The sequence below is a fragment of the Lithobates pipiens genome, unplaced genomic scaffold (genome assembly GCF_037356315.1).
Source record: "Lithobates pipiens isolate NorthernLeopardFrog02 unplaced genomic scaffold, aLitPip1_a1.2 Scaffold_10, whole genome shotgun sequence".
Lineage (NCBI taxonomy): Eukaryota > Metazoa > Chordata > Amphibia > Anura > Ranidae > Lithobates > Lithobates pipiens.
The window spans coordinates 189,015,325-189,041,997 of record NW_027507686.1 but is presented as its reverse complement, the minus strand read 5'-3'; the positions used below and the strand labels follow the sequence as shown (position 1 = coordinate 189,041,997).

General features: G+C 45.5%; 1 protein-coding gene across 7 annotated transcripts in view; it reads left to right on the top strand.

Annotated features, from left to right (window-relative positions):
• The window catches only part of SYT7 (synaptotagmin 7), a 564,911-nt gene that overhangs the window by 533,086 nt on the left and 5,152 nt on the right, over positions 1–26,673 (top strand). For all 7 annotated transcript variants that reach the window (XM_077460750.1, XM_077460749.1, XM_077460751.1 and 4 more), the window contains one exon: positions 7,756–7,955. In XM_077460750.1, coding sequence (XP_077316876.1) covers positions 7,756–7,955 — 200 coding nt within the window. The remainder of the gene's footprint in view (positions 1–7,755; positions 7,956–26,673) is intronic.

Sequence of the window (26,673 nt, the reverse complement as noted above, 5' to 3'; positions counted from 1 at the left end):
GAGTGCTAACTACTGAGACACTGTGCTGCCCAGCAATGCTTTCTAATGCCACGTACACACAATCGGACTATCCGGCGGCCCGTGTGTGGGCTCCGGCTGACTTTTTCTTTCCAAAAGTCCAGCGGACTTAGAAAGAAGTTTTGACTCAAAATTGTCCGCCGGATTACCGAGACAATCTGCCCGTCCGTTTGCTAGTCCGCCGGACTTTTGAAATGAACAGACTCCATCGGCAAGATTGACACCTCACCTGGTATGGATTTAAAGGGGAAGCCCTATGCCAAAAAAACTGCGTGGGGGTCCTACCAAAGTCCATAGCAGACCCTTATCTGAGCATGCAGCCGGCCGGTCAGGAAAGGGGGCGGGGCCAAGTGAGCGCCCCCCCCCCCTCCTGAGCCGTACCAGGCCACGTGCCCTCAACGTGGGGGTGTGCTTTGGGGAAGGGAGGCCATGTGGCCCCCCCACCCCAAAGCACCTTGTTCCCATGTTGATGAGGACAAGGGCCTCTTCCCGGAAACCCTGGCCATTGGTTGTCGGGTTTGCGGGCGGGGGGCTTATCAGAATCCGGAAGCCCCCTTTAATAAGGGGGCCCCCAGATAGCGGCCCCCCACCCTATGTGAATAAGTATGGGGTATGATGCACCCCTACCCATTCACTTGGTGAAAAGAAGTGTTAATAAAAAAAACACAAGTTTATAAAATAATTTATTAGACAGCTCTGGTGGTCTTCTCTTCTTCCTACTTGGGGGGTCTTCTCGCCAGACTCTTCCGCTATCTTCTGCTAGCTCTTTTACTAGCGGAGGAGCCCGGCTTTCTTCTTCGTCGTCGCTGCCATCAGTGGGTCTTCTTCCGACTTCGTGGTCTTGTCCGGCTCTTCTGGGGTCTTGGCCCACTCTTCGGTTCTTCTGCCGGGCCTCCGTTATCTTCTTATAGCTCTTTTACTAGCGTTGGCCCGGTCTTCTGTCACCGCCGCCTTCTTCTCTTCTCTTCTTCTTCTTCTTCTTCTTCCTTCCGATGTTGACACGACGCTCTCTCTGTCCGAAATGGCAGGGACGAGTTGTGCGGCGACCTATATAGGGACAAGGGGCGGGGTCACCGGGTGATGTCACATGGTGACCCCGTCCCTTATGATGTCACAGTCCCAGCATCTTCCTCATTAGAGACTCAGAACTTTCGCCAATGCACAGACCTCAATGCATTTTGAGGCGGCACAGTGGTGTAGTGGTTAGCACTCTCACCTAGCAGTAAAAAGGGTCGCTGGTTCAAATCCCAACCACAACACTACCTGCCTGGAGTTTGCATGTTCTCCCTGTGCCTGCGTGGGTTTTTCCTCCCACACTCCAAAGACATGCAGGTAAGTTAATTGGCTTCTGTTCAAAATTGGCCCTAGTTTATGAATAGGGACCTTGGATTGTGGGCTCCTTGAGGGTAGGGACCAATGTGAGTGTGCAATGTACAGGGATAGGGCCAATTGTAGACACTCACTCAGGTTGAACTGGATGGACTGGTGTCTTTATTGAATCTTACTAACTATGTAACATTTCACCAGAAGGCATCATCAGGTAGTCCTATCTCTGACCCAAAGCTTTGTATAGTGGGTGTGATTCCAATCAATATTTTATTAAACATATTGCACAATTACCAGTTATTGTTTTTTTGAGATATCCCTGGTGTAACAATTGATGGGTACGGATCAGTGATGTCCGGGCTATATTCAGCATAGAAACCAAATACCCCAAAGCTGTGAGGGTCCTAGTGGCATGACGTGATCTGGTGAGTGGCCCCCGTTATCTTAAGTGGAGGTGCACATTATTTAAGAAGAGCACAGAGGATTATTAGCAACACTTATCATTTATTGCACGTGGTGAAGTTTAAAGAAGTAGACGTGCAGAGTTATTCTAGAGATTGGTAACACAAAGGTGGAAATTGCATAGAGTGTTTTTGGTTTGGCGCTTGATTATTGGAATGTGATTCACATATATATTACGAATTTTTATTTGGTTTAAAAAAAATGTTTTGATCTAAAAACCAGCGCCTCAACATATAATTTAGACTAGTTTTGGGCAATAGCCTAAAAATTGCAGGCAGCGATTAATTATTTTATTAATTTGCACATAGGTGGCACCGTTTATCACAAGTTTTTCAGTTATTCAACATACTGCCCAGAAGTAAACTGCATACTGCCTCAGTAATAAAAATATCCCCTTTAGTCAATACTAGTCAACTGCACAATAAACACCCACCTTTTCAACATATTGATCTCACCAGCTAATGTGCTGTTCTTTGGACTGTTTTAAGTCAATATTTATTGAAGCAGTATGGAAAAATCCAAACACGTATAAAATAATCCAGTTTAGTGAAGCTATTCTGATGTGGAATGTAGAGTTTGGTGGTCCTCTGGGATGCTGGCTACGATTTGATATTAGGTTTATTTGCGTGGTATGACTGGAAATAATTTTGAAATAATGGCAAAGCATGTCTAAAAAAAGTAAATTAATGATTGATTCTTGTGGGTTAAATTAATTTTATGCTGCATGAAGAGGATTAATTTGTGGAGAACAGGAGAACTTGTGTTTAGTAGAGTAGTCTCTCTCTTTGTCGTGGTAAGAACAAGGATCTTTAGTACAGCAAAGTTTTAAGGCTATAATTCGAAATACATACTGTATTTGTACCCCATTATGTATTATCTTCTTCTCATCTGATTTTCAACTTTTACTAAGTCAGGTTTATCAACGTATCTCTTTAATTACGGACATACTGTATCTATGTTAAATGGGTGCCATCCCATTTAACATTTAAATAATACTCCATGTTGATAAAAAAATGCTATGTGTTGCAACACATTTTATCAAATTTCATAACGGGTTCTTACCAGCTTTTAATCTGTAGATTCTGAGACAGACCTTTGCAGTGAGTTTCTAATACGCATTGCTAAGTGGGAAAATCTACCAGCTATATTCACATAATCAGCTTTGCAATAATAATAACAGCATCTCTGTGGACATATGGAGAGTATATCAATAAATGTGGGGAACACTGGCCTACTTTAAGCTCTGTAAGCTTAAGCAGTAGGCCAATAACATGTTTGAAAAGTACAATTTCAGGAGAATTCTGTATAAAGTGCATTGTTGTTATTGTTGCAAGTAATCAAATTTTGAATTTTTCATCATTTAAAAAAACAGTTGGCTGCAGATTGAAATAGAAGGGTAACTTGTTATTCCATTAAAATTAAACTCCATGTAGGATGTCTTTTTGACGGGAAGGGGATGGTAATGGAACCTGTGTTGGGTTTTATGTTGCCTGGGTCCCCATTGGAAAGATTTGCCCTCAACTTCTGTCATACAACAAGGAGTAGACAGATTTTCTCCATCAGGGACGCACACAGCGATAAAAAAACATTTTAATCAGTATACTGGGAAAGTTAGAACCTCCTTTTGCTATATTTTCTTCCATTGGTGTTATATCATTCCTATCTTTCCTATAGTATCACTGGTACAGAAATGAAGAGAAATCTCACATAAATAATCACAATAAAATCTAACAGAGGTCCAACCTTTTCATATTCTATGCACTATGCATAACTAAATAAAAAAACATTCAATACCATTACTAATTCTTTCCATTTTACTTTGCAGCAAGCTGTGTTATTTTCTTAAAATTATACTACTGCCTTTTCAGCAGCTTCATATATCCATCTTTTTAACAAAAGCAGAGTTGTTCTTTAAATCAAAAAAATTGAATAGTTTGGAGTTATTCATCGGAACAATAGAAAGGAAAGTGGCAAGGCTTTATTCAGTAATCACAAAGACCTGTATGCTATGATTGTGTCTAAGGTTAGCTGATGACAGCACAATGGAAGAACAAGTGCCACATAACTGGTATGGGAAAGCCAGGGAAGCTTTTAGTCACAGAAATACAGTTTTGAGGGAAGTAGAGATGCAAGGAAGGTTGCAGGAAAGGTTGCACACTCTGAGCAACTGCTACATTTAAGCAATGCTGCTTATTTTAATTTAACATACATAACAACACATGTTGGGTTCATTGTTTATAACTTATTTTGATGAAAAATTTTATCAGATACAGTATTTCACATAATTTATCAGATACAGTATTCTACATAAGGGTTCATTTATACCTAATTTTCCTGTATGGGCAAAATGCATGAACAAGAAAAGCCTATTGCTTGCAATAGGACCTGTTCAGACTAACAAGCTGCAATCCAATGCGTTGAAGAATGTTTTGGATTCAGGGTGTTCTGATCTGCATTGCCATTAAAGACCCCAATGCTGCACAACATGTCTAAAAAAAACAACAACGGACATCAACAAAGCATATGTTAATACATGCAATATTGTGTGAATTAGCCCTGAATCCAATACCCCAGGGCACTTAAAATGATCATGAAACGAATTCTAGCCATAAACATATACAGTATCTCACAAAAATGAGTACACCCCTCACATTTTTTCAAATATTTTATATCTTTTCATGTGACAACACTGAAGAAATGACACTTTTCTACAATGTAAAGTTGTGAGTGTACAGTTTGTATAACAGTGTAAATTTGCTTTCCCCTCAAAATAACTCAACACACAGCCATTAATGTCTAAACCACTGGCAAAAGTGAATACATTCCTAAGTGAAAATGTCCAAAATTGGGCCAAATTAGACATATTCCCTCCCCGGTGTTAAAAGGTCTCAGGTGTGAATGGGGAGCAGGTGTGTTAAATTAAGGCCGCGTACACACGGGCGGACTGTTCGCCCAACTTTGTCCGCTGAACAGTGTTTGGGCGGACAGTCCGCTCGTGTGTGGGCTTTCAGCGGACAGTTTTAGCGGACAGTTTGACGGACAAGGTTTTTCGGAAATTCCGTAAAACTGTCCGCTGAAACCTTGTTTCAGCGAACAGTCCGCTCGTGTGTAGGCTTGTTCGTCAAACAAAGTTGCGCGCATGCTCAGAAAGGATTTTCACGCCGAAAGCTATAATGCAGTGTATAGGACGTCGTATTTTTCGTCCCGTCGTATGTGCCGTTCACGTCATCGCGCACGGTTTCAGCAAACTGTTCATCCGTCGCGTGTGGCCATGTCCGTCCATGCTAAGTTTGAGCGGACTGTTTGCCGAAACTGTTGGACGGACAAAGTTGGGCGAACAGTCCGCGCGTGTGTACGCGGCCTTAGTGTTATGCCTCTCACTCTCTCATACTGGTCACTGGAAGTTCAACATGGCACCTCATGGCAAATAACTCTCTGAGGCTCTGAGAAAAAGAATTGTTGCTCTACATAAAGATGGTCTAGGCTATAAGATGATTGCCAAGACCCTGAAACTGAGCTGCAGCATGGTGGTCATGACCCTACAGCGGTTCAAAAGGACAGGTTCCACTCAGAACAGGCCTCACTATGGTTGACCAAAGAATTTGAGTGCACGTGCTCAGCGTCTTATACAGAGGTTGTCTTTGGCAAAGGGGTGGGGGGTAAGCCTGTCAGCGCTTAGACCATACATCGCACACTGCATCAAATTGGTCTGCATGGCTGTCATCCCAGAAGGAAGCCTCTTCTAAAGATAATGCACAGGAAAGCCCGTACAAAGTTTGCTTAAGACAAGCAGACTAAGGACATGGATTACTGGAACCATTTCCTGTGGTCTGATGAGACCAAGATAAACATATTTGGTTCAGATGGTGTGAAGCGTGTGTAGCAGTAACCAGGTGAGGAGTACAAAGACAAATTGCCTACAATCAAGCATGGTGGTGGGAGTGTTATGGTCTGGGGCTGCATGAGTGCTGCTGGCACTGGGGAGCTACAGTTCATCGAGGGAACCATGAATTCCAACATGTACTGTGACATACTGAAGCAGAGCATGATCCCCCCCCCTTCAGAGACTGGGCCGCAGGGCAGTATTCCAACATGATAACGACCCCAAACACAACTCCAAGACAACCACTGCCTTGCTAAAGAAGCTGAGGGTAAAGGTTATGGACTGACGAAGCATGTCTCCAGACCTAAACCCTATTGAGCATCTGTGGGGCATCCTCAAATAGAAGGTGGAGGAGTGCAAGGTCTCTAACATCCACCAGCTCTGTGATGTCATCATGGAGGAGTGGAAGAGGACTTCAGTGGCAACCTGTGAAGCTCTGGTGAACTGCATGCCCAAGAGGGTTAAGGCAGTGCTGAAAAATAATGGTGGCCACACAAAATATTGAAACTTTGGGCCTAATTTGGACATTTTTACGTAGGGGTGTACTTACTTTTGTTACCAGTGGTTTAGATGTTAATGGCTGTGTGTTGCGTTATTTTGAGGGGACAGCAAATTTACACTGTTATACAAGCTGTACACTCCCTTCTTTACACCGTAGAAAAGTGTAATTTGTCACATGAAAAGATATAATAAAATATTTACAAAAATGTGAGGGGTGTACTCACTTTTATGAGATACTCTAGATATATATTGATTTCTCTCGTTCAGCCTAAAGGCTGAACCCAAACAATGACTACGCACATCTCCCCTACTTTTCTCTAATTCTCGGCCTCACCAATATTAGGATCCATGCAAAGTGCTCTTCTTTTGGATGGGTTCTTTAAAGCCAATATTTTGATAAGTGGTGATAGGTACTAAGAATGATCTTTAGGGAAGGAGAACAGGATAATCCACCTGCAGGGTTCTCTGTGCTTTTACAAGGGTTGAGAGAGGTGTGTAAATAACAATGTGGCTTTACGGCTATTTGCTTACTGATACTATGCCTTTCAGCAGTCACACAGTAGATTTTATTAAAGGCCTTTAAGAAATGACCCTTTGCCCAAACAAACATGTTAGTGGTGCTTCCAGAAACTGTCCTGAGGCAAAAATTACAAACATACTTTAAATGAAACTATTATTGTACTTACTTGCCATAATCGTAGTTAGCCATGGACATTCTGACTTGTTAACATGGCAGTACTAATAGGTTGCTGTGAAAGAGAGAGGTATACATGATTGGCAGTAGTGTTCTCTAGGGGATATGCTGGGATAGAAACAGGAACACTATTGGGAGAACAAGTAGAAAGCTGGGAACAGGTGACATTTTTTTGTCCAATGGTTTCCGGGTAGCTGCTTCTCCCTTCTGCACCAGCTCTTTAGGAGGACACTAGGGTCACACTAATGTCATATAGGGTTTGATTTTTGATTACTCGACCAACGATGGCCAAGGGCAGCCAGGTTATCAGGTCTGACACACAGCCAACCCCACACATTGTTGCTGGCTGTCAGTAAGCAATTTCTGTGTATACAAAAGTTTCATAACTAGTGTTCTGACTGCTTAAGCAGTATATGCGCTTGCTGTCCTGCACTCTTTGTGTTCATTTGCTGGTGGAATATTGTAGGGTGACTGCTTGCCATACATTATTTTTTTGAGTTATTGGTTCTGTGTACCAACACCCTGCCTCTTTCAGCCTTTTTGACTGCACCCTTGGTATGCCTTCTCTTGCTACAACATGTAAATCTGTTAATATGAAACTAAGATCAGTCAGTCAACTGGGCTAGAATGGGCAGGCACCAAAAAACAGATGGTTAACATCACATCAGGAAATGCCTTCAGAAACACATGATAAATCTGTAAAACGGGAAATGCATTGCTTATACTTAAAGTGTCAGGTTCACATTATAGGATTTAACTCATAAATAGATTTAGCGGGGATTATATGCTGGAAGAGTGAGAATCTTGTAGTGAAATTTTAACACAAAAATACTGAATAATAACTGATTAGTGCTTCCATTCACTTCTTTAGATCCTTATGTAAAGGTTTGGCTTATGTACAAGGACAAGAGGGTTGAGAAGAAAAAGACAGTGGTTATGAAGAGGTGTCTAAATCCAATCTTTAACGAGTCCTTCATCTTTGATATCCCCACTGAAAAACTCAGAGAGACCACCATAATCATAACTGTCATGGATAAAGATAGGCTTAGTCGTAACGATGTCATTGGCAAGGTAAGTGTGATGGGATGCATTATTTTTTACATGTTGTAAGTTGCGTATTTGTGATGTCAGTAATATCAAGTGATCATTTAACTTACTTATCAAAGGTAATCATTATTCCTCATGATGTTATTGCAGTTGGTTGAAGGGTTGCCTTATTTCTGGTATCAGGACCCCTGGAAGAAAAGAAGGTGGCGGGGGAGACGCTGGATGCCTTTTAGGACCTGTGTTTTGTGTGCTTCAGAACTCCCTATATAAAGCTATGACACAATGCAAAAGCAGCTGATCCCTGAGGTGTCGCTAACTGATGCCAAAAGCATGCTGCATTTGCTCATTAAAGATGATTGACACAGGTCCTTATAAAAAAAAAAGAGTTCTCGTATTTTACTAGCAGCCTTGGCAGGCACCTAGGGCATCAGGCAGGAGCCATGTGATTGGGTGCAGCGATGCCATTAGTCAGGAATGTTGTGATGTACCTGTTTACTGCCTTGTGATAGGATATACTGTATATAGGGTAGTATGTATACATCCAATGTCTTATAGAAACACTTCTGTGAAGATGGTTTATGAAACGATTAAAGTGTTACTAAACCCACAACAGCAAAATCAGTCTGTATATGTAGTAAAGGATGCTTGTTATACTCACTATGGGACCTAGGGGGTTAATCCTCTGCATCGTGTAAAAAATAGGATTTTTTTGTACTCACCGTAAAATCCTTTTCTCTGTAATTCACCGACCGACACAGCTCCTCTCTTAGCCATTGGGTTGTTAACCTTATCACTAGGAGAATACTAGGCATTAGTTGTAACACAACACTCAGAACTCTTAGTTCCGCCCAGGGGGGCAGTCCCTTGGGCTACAACCCTCCACCCTGCCATGCAGTCATCAGTACGTCAACAAGCAGTATAACGTAAAGATAAAAAGGAGGGGCAGGTGCTGTGTCGGTCGGTGAATTACAGAGAAAAGGATTTTACGGTGAGTACAAAAAATCCTATTTTCTCTTATATTCACCAACCGACACAGCTAAGAGATAGCCATTGGGACGTCCCCAAGCAGTGCCAGACGAGGGGTGGGAAAAACGGCTGCCATCCAGTGGTGACCCTGTTGTTGTGTAAGGCTCCCTCGGGTGTGCCTATGTTTTGAGGCGGGCCGGTGGACCCTTTGGAGCTGCTGAGTCTAAGTTTACCAGTTACTATTATTATATTGTTTTTCATTTGAATATGTTTGCTTTTCATTGTTTGACCTGTTACATGCATGCCGTTACAAGATGATACTCCTTTTATGGCCGGAAGTGGGGGGGATGGGTCTCGGGAGCCTCCTCTCCGACCTGTCTAACACCCCAATTAGGATGACACTTTAAACCCAGCGTACTGCTGGTATGCGTTATAGCCACTTTTTGCTATTTTAGTGTTTTTTTTTCTTTTTTTCTCTTTTTAATTCTCTACTCTCTCTCTCCCAGGGGCTGAAGGGCCCTGCTTTTAATACCCTTCATCCTCTTTTTTTCTCTCCATCCTTCTTCACACTCTGGTCTTCCTTACCTGTCACCCACTTGATACTTACCTTGGTTTTGCCTTGAGTGGCTCCTTCTTGACGCCCATCTATATACTTCAAAAGCGCGATGGCAGACTTTATTAAGCTCACCTCTTTTAATGTTAAGGGGCTGAATTTTCCTGAAAATCTGCGTATCCTCCAGTGGGAACTGAAGAATTCCTGCACTGATGTGGCCTTTATCCAAGAAACACATTTTAAAAAGACGAGTCTCCCCTTCCTTAGGTCGAGACTTTTCCCTCATGTCTACCACTCCACTAACCCCTCGGCTAAGACCAAGGGTGTCTCCATTATGATCTCTAGCAGGCTACCCTGGGTGTTCCTGGAGTCCCGGGTGGACCCTAAAGGCCCCTTTCTTTTTCTTAAGAGCCATATAGGGGAACTACTATTTACCTTCGCTACAATATACGCCCCCAATGCTCATCAGGACGTGTTTCGTAGAACTACCTTTGATTGTTTGAGGGACTTTCGGGAGGGTCAGCTGATAGTGGGAGGGGACTTTAACATCCCCCTTGCGCCCTCGGTTGACACCTCTACCTCATGCTCCTCGGTCCCTGTTTCGATAAGAAAGAGGATAACCAAGTGCCTCTTACAGGACCAACTGGTTGATGTATGGCGTATGCAACATTCAGGAGAAAGGGACTATTCTTTTTACACCCCCCTCACAAATCCCTCATGACCAACTGCACCTGGTGGACTCTTCATCCATTGGCCATATCACTTGGTCCGACCACGCTCCCGTGGCCCTTACCTACGCCCTCTTGAGGAATCCCTCACCCCGGTTTTTGTTCTGGCGCCTCAACGAGAGCCTCCTCCAAGTTCCAGAAGTTTTGGCAGATGTTACAAGGTAGATTGACCTGTGTTTTCAGAAAAACTAAACGCAGGATTGCGACCCGGGGATGGTTTGGGAGGCCCACAAGGCGGTTCTCGGCGGGGTCCTGATCAAACATTTGGATCGAATCAAACGAGCGCGGATCGAACAGCTGGCCAAGCTTGCCTCTACTGAGGCGAGGCACAAACATGCTCCCACGCGGCTTCTAGAGAATGAACTGGGGACACTTCGAGCCCAGATCACTGACCTACTTCATTATAAAGCAAAGGCGGCACTCCAGTTTTGTCGGAAACTGACCTATGAGTCGGGGGACAAATGTGGGAAGATTTTGGCTCGGTCTGTTAGGGAATTGAAGTCTTCCTCCTATATATCGCAGCTGGTAGATGGGACTGGTCCCAGGGCCTCTACTCCAACTCAGATAGCCGATGCTTTTGGGAAATTTTATCATGATCTGCCCGACTCCGGGTCCAGTCAGGAGGAAATAGATAGGTATGTGGCCGGTTTGGGTCTATCGACCATTTCATTGGAGTCGCGGGAATGTCTGGAAGACCCTATTACGTTGGAGGAGGTGCAGTGGGCGGTAAGCTCTTTGAAGATGAGTAAGGCCCCCGGGCCCGGACGGATATACTATAAGACCTTTCTCCCTGCCCTCGGCCCGCGCTTGGTGCAGTTTTTTAATGTTCTGAACTCCGGAGGGGACTTTCGAGGGATACCCTTAGAGCCCATATTTCACTGATTCCCAAAGAGGGCAAGGACCCAGGCCTGTGTGGGAGTTACAGACCCATCTCCCTTTTAAACTTGGATCTGAAGTTATTCTCCAAAATCCTCGCCACGCGATTGGCGCAGCACCTGCAGTCTCTAATACATATCGGTAGGGGGGAAAACACTGCGCTAAATTGGAATACAGGTGAAAAAAACAGCTGCTGACACTTCAAACAAACAAAGTCCAAAATTACAAACAAAATAATAGTGTAGCGCTAATTATATAGTGATATAAACACAAGAACGAAAATTTGTGTGTAAACAATCTTCAAATGCTAAGAAAACTAGAAATGTAGCCTTCTATCATGTGATTAAACCGTATATAAGAGGGGGGTGGATTCCAAGATCAAGGCTAAACTAGAATCACTTCTACCTTATACATGGAGCAATACAGGTATAGAATACTTAGGCATTACGCTAACCAGTTCTGTAGCCAACCTAGTGAAAACTAACATGTCTCAACTAATCCCAAAACTTGAAAAACAACTTAAAGAGCTTTCCCAGAAGGAAATCTCTTGGATGGGGAGAATTTCCGCATTTAAAATGCTAATATTACCACAAATTTTGTATGTATTCCGCTCCCTCCCAGTCCATATCCCTGTATACTTCCTTACCCAACTATCCAACATGTGCTGGAAGTTTATATGGAAAGGACAAAGGGCTCGATGTTCACGCAACAACCTACTTGCACACAAAAAGGTGGGGGGTGCAGGCATGGTAGACCTGCATGACTACTTAATGGCAGTTAGACTAGACTCTCTCAAACATTGGATAGGTTCATCAGAACCCCCAATATGGGTGGATATAGAAGAAGCTCTATCGCCTACTACTGACCTGAAGCTAATGTTGTTAAGTGATAGCTGGTCCTCATGGATCTTGACTCATCTGTCTCCACCTGTGAAGGCATCTATGTTAGCGTGGAGAGCCTTTTATAATCTTAAACGAAATGAAACCCAAAAACTTTCAATACAAATCCCTTTGACCATACTTGAAAAGAAAATACCTATGTTATCGGTTAAATCTCTCATGGCTTATGGTATAAGGTCTCTATCGGATGTCTACTCAGGTAACAAACTTAGAACAGTAGAGCAATTAGCTGCACACCACAATCTACCATATGCAGAATTGTACACATGTTTACGCATTATCAATTTTCTTCACTTACTTCCATACCCGGACATCCAGGTCCCAAAATCATTATGGCGCTTTTACTCCGGTCAGGTTGAAGGGTCTAAAGGCATTTCGTTCTGTTACAATCAATTGCAGGACAAACTTATTTTCAAACGGTCTGCAGCCATGTCCAGCTGGGAAAGGGACCTACAGGTGGACCTCTCTGATATTCAGTGGAGGTCGGCCTTTAGATCCATACACTCGTCCACACATTGTATCAAACACTGGGAAATGACTTTAAAAATTCTGAATAGGTGGCAATATACCCCTCTAAGACTGTCTAAATTCTACCTAGGTGCGTCTCCACAGTGCTGGAGAAAATGCGGGGGGGTAGGTAATCTGCTACACATGTTCTGGTACTGCCCCAACGTAAGAAGCCTCTGGAACCAGGTGTTCAAACTTATTTCCTCTCTCACAGAGAATCAATGTTCACCATCCCCGCAACTGGCATTATTACATATTGGTTTGGAAAACTTCCCTACAAAATATAGACCAATGGTCAGTCATATTTTATTGGAAACCAGAGCCTTGATACTACGTTACTGGAAAACTGAAACAGTGATAAATCTTTCTGATGTGACTAAGATGGTGCATAGGAATTACACATTTGAACACCTCATTGCGTTTAACGCTTTGAGGGGTTCAACATTTGACAAGCAATGGGAAAACTGGGTTAAATATAATTCTAACTGATATCGACATTTATTAATAATTTAGGATACTCACGCTTTCTTTATACTTGCTCTTAATCAATATTATACTTCTGATCTTACTTCATGATTAAATATTGTGTATATCGCTGATGTACGGGTAGACAACCTATTTCTTCTTCTTTCTTTTTCTTATTCTCTTTTGTTCTCTCTATTTTTACAATTTTTTGCCGCATAACGTTTTGTTGGTTCAAAATTACTACACATTTGTATTGTCAATGCTGAGTATTCAATGAACGTGTAACTGTTACTTGTTACTTTCAATAAAAACGATTGAAACAAAAAAAAAAAAACGTATATAAGAGGATAATATACTTGAAATGGGATATCTGAGTGAAAACAATCATATATAAACAACAAAGAATAAAGTCCTCTATCATGTGACTGATACACGTGAAGTGAGATGAGAGGTCTTCTTCAGGTGAAATAGACGTTTCACTAATCAGGTGTGGCAAGATTTGTCAACTTGTCTGGAGTAATCAAGAAAGTAGATGGAATACTCTTACCAGATGCGGTGGACTCCCCAGTCTTACGACCGTAGAGTCAGGAACGCTTAGGGTCTGCACATGCGACCAGATGGTAGATTGGAAGCAGTCCAACGGGATTCCCAGGAGGCTCCGAGTGATGAAACAACCGTGACCAGCGTCTCTTCAGGGGGATCCCTCAAGTTGCCCGGATCAAGTGTGGCCCATTTACATTCCAGACCCCAAATGTAAAGGGGGTTGACAAGGATGGTAGGAACAAAAGAAAAAAGAAAGCTCCAAATGGTGCAGGTCAAAAAAAGTTAACCATGAGGTATTTATTAAAAAGTCATAAAAAAGGACATAAATTATGACAAGTGATCACAAAACGGAAGCGTCAATAAGAGCAATGTGGGGTGCTAGATGCAAGCCCGACGCGTTTCGACAAAGAGTATAGTATGCCCCTGTTGAAGACACTCTTTGTCGAAACGCGTCGGGCTTGCATCTAGTACCCCACATTGCTCTTATTGACGCTTCCGTTTTGTGATCACTTGTCATAATTTATGTCCTTTTTTATGACTTTTTAATAAATACCGCATGGTTAACTTTTTTTGACCTGCACCATTTGGAGCTTTCTTTTTTCTTTTGTTCCTACCATCCTTGTCAACCCCCTTTACATTTGGGGTCTGGAATGTAAATGGGCCACACTTGATCCGGACAACTTGAGGGATCCCCCTGAAGAGACGCTGGTCACGGTTGTTTCATCACTCGGAGCCTTCTGGGAATCCCGTTGGACTGCTTCCAATCTACCATCTGGTCGCATGTGCAGACCCTAAGCGTTCCTGACTCTACTGTCGTAAGACTGGGGAGTCCACCGCATCTGGTAAGAGTATTCCATCTACTTTTTTGATTACTCCAGACAAGTTGACACATCTTGCCACACCTGATTAGTGAAACGTCTATTTCACCTGAAGAAGACCTCTCATCTCACTTCACGTGTATCAGTCACATGATAGAGGACTTTATTCTTTGTTGTTTATATATGATTGTTTTCACTCAGATATCCCATTTCAAGTATATTATCCTCTTATATACGGTTTAATCACATGATAGAAGGCTACATTTCTAGTTTTCTTAGCATTTGAAGATTGTTTACACACAAATTTTCGTTCTTGTGTTTATATCACTATATAATTAGCGCTACACTATTATTTTGTTTCTAATACATATCGACCAAGTAGGCTTTATCCCCTCCAGGGAAGCCCGGGACAATACCATTAAAGTACTTAACCTGGTGCATAAAGCCAAATCATTCTTGACTCCCTGTCTTTTTGTGAGTACAGATGCCGAAAAGGCCTTTGATCGGGTTAACTGGACGTTTTTGTTCTCGGTCCTCCGTCACATAGGCCTAGGGGGACGAATGTTGACTTGGATAAGTAAAATATACTCCCGTCCCTCGGGTCGGACGGAGATTCGGACGGAATCAGTCCGATGCATACCACACACAGTCGGATTATCTGATGACACGGTCCGATAAGACTCATTCCGACAGATTCTCCGACCGTGTGTACAAGGGCTTACTCCCGCATCCCCTTGAAAAGCGCCCTGTGGTGCTACAAAGATTTGCCCAAGGATTTGAAGTCGCTTCCCACTATAGGGGCTACATTGAAAATCTGTCAGCAGATTGCTACCCAAAATATACTTACATCTCTGACCTCCCCCTTATTCCCTATCCTTGGACACCTAAATTTTGAGCCGGGGATTTACGCCCGAGAATATGACCCGTTCAGAAGCTCCATTTTGGACCATGCGTCTAAATATGTTAGAGACGGAAAATAGCCATCTATCTCAACCCTGACCGATCCAGCGGGAAAGTTCCAGCTGCCTTTCTGGAGAGCGGTGTAACTGCATCACTTCTTCCATTCTATTCCTAATCCCCAAGACTTTGACCGCCAGTCCGACGGACTTTAAGGCGCTATGTACAAGCGAAGGCCCTTTGGCCCACATCCTCTCTCAGACATATGCGCTTCTAAATACACCTCCGGGGCATCCCCATTTACCATGTCTGTCCAGTTGGGAAAGGGATCCTAATTGCTCATTTTCCCTGACGCAAAGACAACGCATTATTACTCTTGCTCTTAAGTCCTCGCTGTGCACCAGGATACAGGAGACAAATTTTAAACTCCTTACCAGTTGGTACTTGACACCATCTAAGCTGTATAAATGCTTCCCCTCTACCTCTGACAGATGTTGGCGATGCGGGGAAGAAGAAGGCACGTTGATCCATATATTTTGGTCCTGCCCAAGGTTGATGGATTTCTGGACGCATTACACAGAAATTTACGGAATTTCCGATTCCAGAAGAGGCGGCATTCTTTCTCCTGCACCTCTCACAGATTCCCAATAAAAAATACAGAAAGTCCATCCTAAGACATTTGATAAATGCTGCGAAGTCCTGTATTCCTCTCTATTGGAAAAAAAGTCCCCCCCCCCTTCTATCGTTCATTGGGTCAGGAAAGTAGAAGACATCAAAAAGACAACCGTGACCAGCGTTTCTTCAGGGGGATCCCTCAAGTTGCCCGGATCAAGTGTGGCCCATTTACATTCCAGACCCCAAATGTAAAGGGGGTTGACAAGGATGGTAGGAACAAAAGAAAAAAGAAAGCTCCAAATGGTGCAGGTCAAAAAAAAGTTAACCATGAGGTATTTATTAAAAAGTCATAAAAAAGGACATAAATTATGACAAGTGATCACAAAACGGAAGCGTCAATAAGAGCAATGTGGGGTGCTAGATGCAAGCCCGACGCGTTTCGACAAAGAGTATAGTATGCCCCTGTTGAAGACACTCTTTGTCGAAACGCGTCGGGCTTGCATCTAGTACCCCACATTGCTCTTATTGACGCTTCCGTTTTGTGATCACTTGTCATAATTTATGTCCTTTTTTATGACTTTTTAATAAATACCTCATGGTTAACTTTTTTTGACCTGCACCATTTGGAGCTTTCTTTTTTCTTTTGTTCCTACCATCCTTGTCAACCCCCTTTACATTTGGGGTCTGGAATGTAAATGGGCCACACTTGATCCGGACAACTTGAGGGATCCCCCTGAAGAGACGCTGGTCACGGTTGTTTCATCACTCGGAGCCTTCTGGGAATCCCGTTGGACTGCTTCCAATCTACCATCTGGTCGCATGTGCAGACCCTAAGCGTTCCTGACTCTACTGTCGTAAGACTGGGGAGTCCACCGCATCTGGTAAGAGTATTCCATCTACTTTTTTGATTACTCCAGACAAGTTGACACATCTTGCCACACCTGATTAGTGAAACGTCTATTTCACCTGAAGAAGACCTCTCATCTCACTTCACGTGTATCAGTCACATGATAGAGGACTTTATTCTTTGTTGTTTATATATGATTGTTTTCACTCAGATATCCCATTTCAAGTATATTATCCTCTTATATACGGTTTAATCACATGATAGAAGGCTACATTTCTAGTTTTCTTAGCATTTGAAGATTGTTTACACACAAATTTTCGTTCTTGTGTTTATATCACTATATAATTAGCGCTACACTATTATTTTGTTTCTAATACATATCGACCAAGTAGGCTTTATCCCCTCCAGGGAAGCCCGGGACAATACAATTAAAGTACTTAACCTGGTGCATAAAGCCAAATCATTCGTGACTCCCTGTCTTTTTGTGAGTACAGATGCCGAAAAGGCCTTTGATCGGGTTAACTGGACGTTTTTGTTCTCGGTCCTCCGTCACATAGGCCTAGGGGGACGAATGTTGACTTGGATAAGTAAAATATACTCCCGTCCCTCGGGTCGGACGGAGATTCAGACGGAATCAGTCCGATGCATACCACACACAGTCGGATTATCTGATGACACGGTCCGATAAGACTCATTCCGACAGATTCTCCGACCGTGTGTACAAGGGCTTACTCCCGCATCCCCTTGAAAAGCGCCCTGTGGTGCTACAAAGATTTGCCCAAGGATTTGAAGTCGCTTCCCACTATAGGGGCTACATTGAAAATCTGTCAGCAGATTGCTACCCAAAATATACTTACATCTCTGACCTCCCCCTTATTCCCTATCCTTGGACACCTAAATTTTGAGCCGGGGATTTACGCCCAAGAATATGACCCGTTCAGAAGCTCCATTTTGGACCATGCGTCTAAATATGTTAGAGACGGAAAATAGCCATCTATCTCAACCCTGACCGATCCAGCGGGAAAGTTCCAGCTGCCTTTCTGGAGAGCGGTGTAACTGCATCACTTCTTCCATTCTATTCCTAATCCCCAAGACTTTGACCGCCAGTCCGACGGACTTTAAGGCACTATGTACAAGCGAAGGCCCTTTGGCCCATATCCTCTCTCAGACATATGCGCTTCTAAATACACCTCCGGGGCATCCCCATTTACCATGTCTGTCCAGTTGGGAAAGGGATCCTAATTGCTCATTTTCCCTGACGCAAAGACAACGCATTATTACTCTTGCTCTTAAGTCCTCGCTGTGCACCAGGATACAGGAGACAAATTTTAAACTCCTTACCAGTTGGTACTTGACACCATCTAAGCTGTATAAATGCTTCCCCTCTACCTCTGACAGATGTTGGCGATGCGGGGAAGAAGAAGGCACGTTGATCCATATATTTTGGTCCTGCCCAAGGTTGATGGATTTCTGGACGCATTACACAGAAATTTACGGAATTTCCGATTCCAGAAGAGGCGGCATTCTTTCTCCTGCACCTCTCACAGATTCCCAATAAAAAATACAGAAAGTCCATCCTAAGACATTTGATAAATGCTGCGAAGTCCTGTATTCCTCTCTATTGGAAAAAAAGTCCCCCCCCCCTTCTATCGTTCATTGGGTCAGGAAAGTAGAAGACATCAAAAAGATGAAGGACTTGATCCTTACGGCACAAGATAAACAGGAGATCTTTAAACAAACCTGGGACAGCTGGAATGTTTTTATATTCTCGCTGGAGGGGCACCGCTTGCTCTCACCTTAGCGCCAGGGGTTGGCCTGACAGGGCCCCTTGGGCAGTGGTTGCCACTGCGTCTTTTCTGTTCTTTCTTTTCTTTTTTCTGTTTTTTTTTCTCCCTCTCCCCCCCCCCCCGTTACTCTTTCTTTTTTGAAAAAGTGGGAAGGACGGCCCCCTACCCCTTTATGCGGATGGATGGTGCAGGGGGGATCTGGGGTTCATATGATCCTGGACCCTGGCATGGCATACTCGCTATGTCTCGCCATGGTATGATTGATATATGACAGTCCTAAAGTCGCAGTTTTTACCTGTATCGAGTTTTGGTTAACTGGATTGTACTTAATTTGTTATTGTATGATGTATTCCGGGGACCGTCTTCCCCTGTTTGGAGTTGAATAAAAATTTATATTTGCAAAAAAAAAAAAACTTCAACTACCATGGCAAGTGTGAACTAGTGAAACTTTACCCACAAAAAAACAACAGTGCGTGGAAAAAAAACACTACAAAAACCAGGGCATCCTCAACAGGAGTGATTACCCAAAACCGCACCAAAACTGCGGAAGTAATGCAACAGAGCATTAACATAACAGTACTATGTTTTTATCAAAAAACAGGAAAAACAGGAAATATATATTGCATATTCAATTGCAACTATATGGCCTCCTGCAATATACTTGCAGTAGAACTTGGTAAACGTGTGGACAGACGACAGACGACCAAGTCGACGCTTTACACACCTGAGCGACAGACACTTGGTGTCGGAAGGCCCAAGACGTTCTGATTGCCCTTGTGGAGTGGGCCGTGACTGGAAAGGGGGGCACCTGCCCCTTCAAGGCGTAGCCTTGTACCACAATCTGTCTGATCCACCTGAAAATGGTGGCTGACGAGACCGCCATGCCTTTCTTTGGACCAGCCACCGAAACAAACAGTGAGTCCGACTTCCGAAAGGAAGCCATGGCAAACAAATACACCTTCAGAGCCCGAACCACATCCAGAGCGTGAAGGGCCACCTCCTTAGAGTGCTTCGGCTTAGGACACAGAGATGGTAATATAATGTCCTCATTGATATGAAAAGCCGAGACCGCTTTTGGTAGGAAAGATGGTTGAGGACGCAACACCACCTTATCCTTGTGGATAACCAGATAGGGCAACTTGCAAGACAAGGCCGCCAGTTCCGAATCCCTCCTGGCTGATGTGATGGCCACTAGAAAAAACACTTTCTGGGAAAGAGTCAGCAGGGGAATCTCCCTGATATTTTCAAATGGCGGCTTTTGAAGCATCGATAACACCAGGTGGATGCACCGGATGGACTACTTGTCTTACCCCCAGAACGAAGGTACTCACTAATGAGTGAGATGCCAGGGGTCGCTGAAAAAAGACAGCTAAGACTGAAATTTGCCCTTTAATGGTGCTTAACGCCAATTTCTGGTCTACTCCTTGCTGAAGAAACAGCAGGATCCTGGATATAGAAAAGGAGTGCGGATGCCATCCTTTCTCCTCACACATGGAGATGTAGGCCTTCCAGGTACAATGGTATATCTTCCGGGAGGAACATTTTCGTGCTCTTAACATAGTTGGAATCACCGAGTCCAACAGACCCCGGTTCCTCAACACCTGGCTCTCAATAGCCATGCTGTTAAAGCCAGCAATGGTAAAGCAGGATGGAGAATCGGACCTTTAGACAGAAGGCCCTCTCGCAACGGCAGTCACCAGGGAACGTCTGCCACCAGACGCACCAGGTCTGCATACCAAGGATGCTGAGGCCAATCTGGGGCAACCAGTATCACTGGGATCCCCTCGGCTTCCACTCTGCGAAGCAGAAGTGGTTACAGTTTCAGTGGAGGAAAGGTGTAGATCAGCTGGTATTGATCCCACTGAGCCACTAGCACGTCTGATGCGTCTGCCCACGGATCTCTTGACCTGGATACGAATCTTGGCACCTTCCCATTGAGACGGGAGGTCAGCAGATCCATGTCTGGTGTGCCCCACTTCAGGCACAGTAACCTGAATATCTCCGGGTGCCACGCCCATTCTCCTGGGTCCAGCATCTGTCGACTCAGATAGTCCGCCTGCCAGTTCTCCACTCATGGGATGTAAATGGCTGACAGGGCCGGTACATGTCGCTCTGCCCACCGAAGTATGTGAGCGACCTCCCCTGCAGTGGCTGAGCTTCTTGTGCCCCCTTGGTAATTGACGTATGCCACCGCAGTGGCGTTGTCCGACTGGATCCTGATCGGACGCTCCTTGCAATCTCATCGACCATGTGGAGAGGCACAGCCTGATCGCTCTCAATTCGAGCAGATTGATTGGCAACTTGGATTCTTCCGTCGACCAGAGGCCCTGAGCCGACTGAACCCCCATCACTCCCCCGCAGCTGGATAGACTGACATCCGTTCTGATCACTGTCCATCTCAGAGGTAGGAATGATTTTCCTGACTGAATCACCGGGGACCTCAACCACTATATCAACTGAGATTTGTCCCATTTTGTCAAAATCTCTTTCTGCAGGACTCTGTGGAACTGGGCATACGGCACTGCCTCGAAGGAGGCTACCATGAGGCCCAGTACTTGCATGCAAAAGCGGAGTGACGACCACTTGCGGTTAATCAGCAGTTTTACTGCGGATCTGAGAGTCTGCAGTTTGTCTGAAGGGAGAAACACTCTCGCTTCCATGGAGTCCAGCAGCAAGCCTAGGTACTCCAGAAGCTGGGTCGGTACAATCACCGGCTTCTTTAGGTTCAACAGCCACCCAAATTCTTGCAGGGTCCGCATGGTGATCGCCACATCCTCCACTAATTCTGAGGCGGAAGATGTCCTCAGGAGGAGATCGTCTAGGTATCCCACAATCGCGATCCCACGTTGCCGTAGCAAAGCCAAAACTGGAGCCAATACCTTGGTAAAGATTCGGGGGGGGGCTGATGCCAGACCAAAAGGAAGAGCCACAAACTGGTAGTGGGCTTCCCCGACTGCAAACCGCAGAAATGTTTGATGCCGAAGGCATATGGGTATGTGCAGGTACGCATCCTGGATGTCTAAGGATGCCAGGGAGTCCCCTTGATGGAGTGCAGCGACTACTGGGTGAACTGATTCCATTCTGAACCTCTGCACTTTTACAAAGTGATTGAGGTCTTTTGGATCCAAGATTGGATGTACCCCTTCCTTCTTGGGAACCACAAACAGATTTGAGTAGGATCCGGAACCGGTACAATCACCCCGCGATTCAGCAAGTCCCTTACTGCCCCCAAGAGGGCCTCCCAGCAAGCTTGGGATACAGGTATGCTGGAGGGGAAGAATCTGTTTGGCAGGCAAGAGTGAAACTCTATCTTGTAGCCTGTGGAAATCAGATCGCAGACCCATTGGTCGGAAAACCGGCAGGATCACCGGGCTGCAAACTCCCAAAGGCGACCCCCCACCCGAGACATAGGTGGGGGCAAACCTTCATGAGGTAGCACTTTTATTCGTAGGCTTGGTAGGCTTGCAGTTCCAGCAATGTTTTTGGCCGTCCGTGGTCGACCTGTCGGGCTGGGGGTGTTTTGCCAAAGCTCCAAAAAAGCCGTTTGTGAGCAGAAAAAGAGGGCCCTTGCCTACGGTGAGGCTCCTTAGCCTTCCTGGCCTATGGGAGGTACTCTTACCACCGGTGGCATTTTTAATAATGTCATCCAAAGAGGCTCCAAAGAGCCGGTCGCCAAGGAAGGGAAGATCCATCAGGGCTTTTTTGGATGTCTAGTCAGCAGACCAGCATTTTAGCCAAATGAGGCGCCTCAGCACCACAGCTAACACTGAAGCCCTGGACAACAGAGGAAGAGTATCCAGGGCTGCATCACAAATGTACTTAAGACCTTGCACTAGTTGGTCTGCTAGTTCCACGCAGACAGGAGAAGCCTGCTGCTCTCCCAATTCGCGGTGCAAAAGTTTTGCCCACTCAGTCAATGTCTGTGACCCAAGTGCGGGTGCCAGTACGGGTCGCACGGCTGACCCCACAACCGTAAACAGGGAACGAGCCACTGCCACGGCCTTCCTGTCCATGGGATCCTTAACTGCAGGAGTCCCCTCAACCGGGATCGTGGTTATTTAACCTGGATACTGGGGGGTCCACGACCGGAAGAGCCGACCACTTCTTGAGAGGACTCTCCTCAAAACGGTAACGTACCGCCATGTATTTGGGGACCAAAAAGGTCAGTTGCGGACGACCCCATTCCTTGTAAATGAACTTGTCAAATTAAGTGAGATACGGGAACACCTTAGGTGAACGTGCTGGCTTGCGGGATCCAAAAGGGAGTGGTACATCAGCAGAGGGATCCGCTGGCTCCTGAATCTTCTGGGTATCATGCACAGCTGTGATAAGTGCTCCAACAAGCGATTTGTCGCGCCTGGACCTTAATGGGGACTCATCCTCACTGTCCGAACGGTCCTGGTCAGCACCATCTGACAAGACAGAGCAAGGGTCACCAGCCTCAGCAGGACCCGAGTCTGCATCAGAGCTCTCCCCAGAGGATGGGGGGGGCCGGGGCCGCTTTAGTGCACCTTTCTTCCCACGCACCGCCTCCATCTTGGCAATGAACGAATTGAGGACCACCGTCAGGGTGTCCATGGGCACTGCGCAGTTCGCAGGTGACCCAGTTGCAATTACTTGGATTTCAGGAGAAGAAACAACAGTTTCTGAAGCCATGCTGGCCCTACCCTGTCTGCCACCAAAGGGGACTTTGGACAGTGACAGTCCCACCCTCCTTGCTGTCGCTGGCTGAGGAGCTCTTTCCCGCCAGACTCACCACCCTGAGGAGTTCCATCCCAGGTGAGAGCCCTCCAGAGAGCCCCTGTATATGCACACATGCACTGCTCAACAGCCACATGCAGCTTCCCCCTAGTGGAGGTTCGGGGAGGGAGATAGGGGCAGGGAGAGCTGTACTTACCAGTCCTGAAGAGCTGGGAGACACTCCATTGCAGAACCACTCACTGATCAGTACAGAGTGTCTGCTGGCCTTGGCCTACTGTGACGCAGACATCAGTAGCCCGGTCATATGTGGGCCCCGGAGCATAAAAGCTCACCGACCAACACCGAGCGCGTAGCTGCGTCCTGCACACTCTCGATAGTCAGACTGGGGAGACAACAAGGTTAAGGGTATCCAGCCTGTCACCCAGCCGGCTGTTGATAGCAGATCACAGGATCAGTCATCTTGCGTGAAAAGACAATCTTCTGCATAAAAAAGCACAGACCGCGCTTTAAAGGAATCCTGGGCTCGCTGTACTCTAATCCTACAGCCTTGATTCGCATACAGGGCCAGCACTCGGAACCACTAAAAATAGCGAGGGGCACCCGGCAGGGCTGTCCGCTATCCCCCCTAATCTTTGCAATGGCGATCGAGACCCTGGCCATTGCAATCCGCTCAAACCCTGATATACAAGGAGTCACAGACAGGACACGGGTACACAAATGCGGTCTCTTTGCCGATGACTTACTTCTTTTCCTTACTTCGCCGACAGTCTCCCTCCCCAATCTATGTAAACTCCTTCAAGATTTCTCAGTCGTCTCGGGTCTCACGGTTAATTACACTAAATCACATGCCCTGAATATCTCTCTCAGACATGAAACTAAATTAGCGCTACAGAGCTCGTTCAAATTTAAATGGAGCGACTCCTCTATAGAATACCTGGGCATCAACCTAACCGCCAAGGTGGAACAGCTGTACGACGCTAACTTCCCCCCCATTTATCGAAAACTCGAGGAGGATCTGGGACAATGGGAGAAGGGAGAGTTATCATGGTTGGGTAGGATACACTCCATCAAAATGACTTTGCTCCCGAGATTGTTATACCTCTTCAGGGCTATACCCATCAATATCAAACTGGATCACCTAAGATCTTTCCAAGCTAAAATAAACAAATTTATTTGGGGAGGAAGAGGCCATAGGATCCCCCAGCAGACCTTGTACACCCACAAATCACAAGGAGGTTTGGGGTTGCCGAGACTGCTCTGGTATTTTCAGGCAGCCAGAATAGCACAGCTCTCAATAATTTACAATAGCTCTGAAAAACCAGACTGGGTATCCCTGGAGAATCAAGCAGCCCCGGATTACACCATTGAATCGCTCCTCTGGTCCCCCCCAAGGCTCAGGCCCCCCATCCTATCCCCGATTCTCTCACAATCGCTCCATCTATGGGACAGGTTGAAAAAATCCCCCCACCTCATCTCACACCTAAAACCATTAGCTCAATTATTCAACAACCCGGACTTCCCACCGGGCCAGGAGCCCACGGCTTTTAGATGGTGGTTGGATAAGGGTCTATATCGAATAGGGCACTTTCTGGACGCTCGGGGCCCTATTACCCTGGGACATTGTGTGAACCAACTAGAGATGCCTCCTTCAGAACGCTTTAGGTTCTACCAAATCCGCCATTTCCTCCTACAGCTTTGGACGGGTAAGCAGGCCTCCTCAGGCTGCACTCCGTACGAATCATGGTGCGGACAAGCCACGGAACAGAGAGGGGCAGTCTCAGTGGTATACAAGGCCCTTGCTCATCAACCTAATAGATCCTCTTACATGACAGCTTGGGAGACTGAACTGGCACTTAGCATGACGGTAGAGCAGTGGCAGGCCTCCTTCTCCAGAACCTTTAAAGGCATTACAAATGTCTCACTAATTGAAGCCAATGTCAAGGTCCTCACCAGGTGGTACCTAACCCCCTCGAGACTCTCCCTGATGTTCCCCTCAGCTGACCCCAGCTGCTTCCGGGGATGCCACCTGATGGGGACCATGGCCCACATCTGGTGGGAATGCCCCAGAATTAGGCCTTTCTGGAAAAGAATCCTAGCCTTAATAAAGAATATCACTAACCATATTCTCCCGAGAAGCCCTGCCGTTGCACTACTCAATGCTAATCTCCCTGGGATCCCGAAACATACTCGTAAACTAATTCATTTTATATTCCTGGGCGCCAAAATGACAATAGCCAAAGCTTGGAAACTCCCTAAGGTTTCCTTTGCAGCCGCCGTTAAAAAAAATTCTTGGATAATGGTGCAAGAGAAACTTACCGGCATTCTACTAGATACCACGGCTCAGTTCGAGGCTACGTGGGAGCCTTGGGCTCAATATATGGGCATCTCACTTATTCCGGGAGTCCGACCCTAGTTCCCTGGACCACCCTCGATTTTGAAGGATGCTCGACTGCGGACACGCCCCCTCCCCCTCCCTATCCCCCGTTTCCCACACCTCTCACCCCTTGTTTACAGGTACAGAATCTTGTTTTATTTTGTTAGGTTGGGTTTTATTGGGTTGCCTCACTCCCCAGGACCCGTATGGCTCTCCTCTATTTTGCTTTACGTGTTATATAATACTGGAGAGATGAGGTGTGGGCAAATCAGTCACACCACTAAAGTAGTACCCCTCCCCCATGGCTCTGGAGGTCCCTCACCTCTGGTGGAAAACGCCGGATGCCGCGGGTCTCCTCCCCCGCACAGTATGCTCCCAGTCGGGGTGCGGGGGAGGGCTGATTAGTGACACCCAGATTAAACCTCTATATGTCAAAAGCAAGCGAAAAGGACATCTATTCTGGAATGTGTGTATGTTTTATTTCCTTGTTGATATCCTAGGCAACCCTTTAGGCACTTTATATCAGTGACTGTTACCTCCAACAAGTATGTAAGAATACCTGTACTGTGCTGTTTTGTTTCTCATGGATATGTAAACTCAATAAAAACTTTTGAAAGCAAAAAAGCACAGACCGATGGGCCCGCGGGGTTCCTAAGTCCTTCTCCTTCACTAGGCAAAATAAAACTGATGACTGCATGGCAGGGTGGAGGGTTGTAGCCCAAGGGACCGCCCCCCTGGACGGAACTAAGAGTTCTGAGTGTTGTGTTACAACTAATGCCTAGTATTCTCCTAGTGATAAGGCTAAAAACCCAATGGCTAAGAGAGGAGCTGTGTCGGTCAGTGAATATAAGAGAAAAGGATTTTTGATCATGTCTTCTCTGCTTCTCCTCTTCTTCCACACTCCCCAAAACATGTCCGGATAAGACAGACTTAATGGAGTCAGGCCGCACATGCTCAGTTTAGTGTGTGTTGCTAGAGTGTTTGATTGTAGAGTGAGGGTGCATGTGATCAGCACTGTCCAGACAGTGGGTTAGGGGTCCTGCATCCTGATAGGACAGCCAATGCAGTATGAAAACTTTAACCAGGCACTGATAGAAGTCTTAAAGAGGAAGTAAACCCTAATGGGTTTTACTTCCTTTTTTGTTCCCTGAAAAGTAAAAGCATAA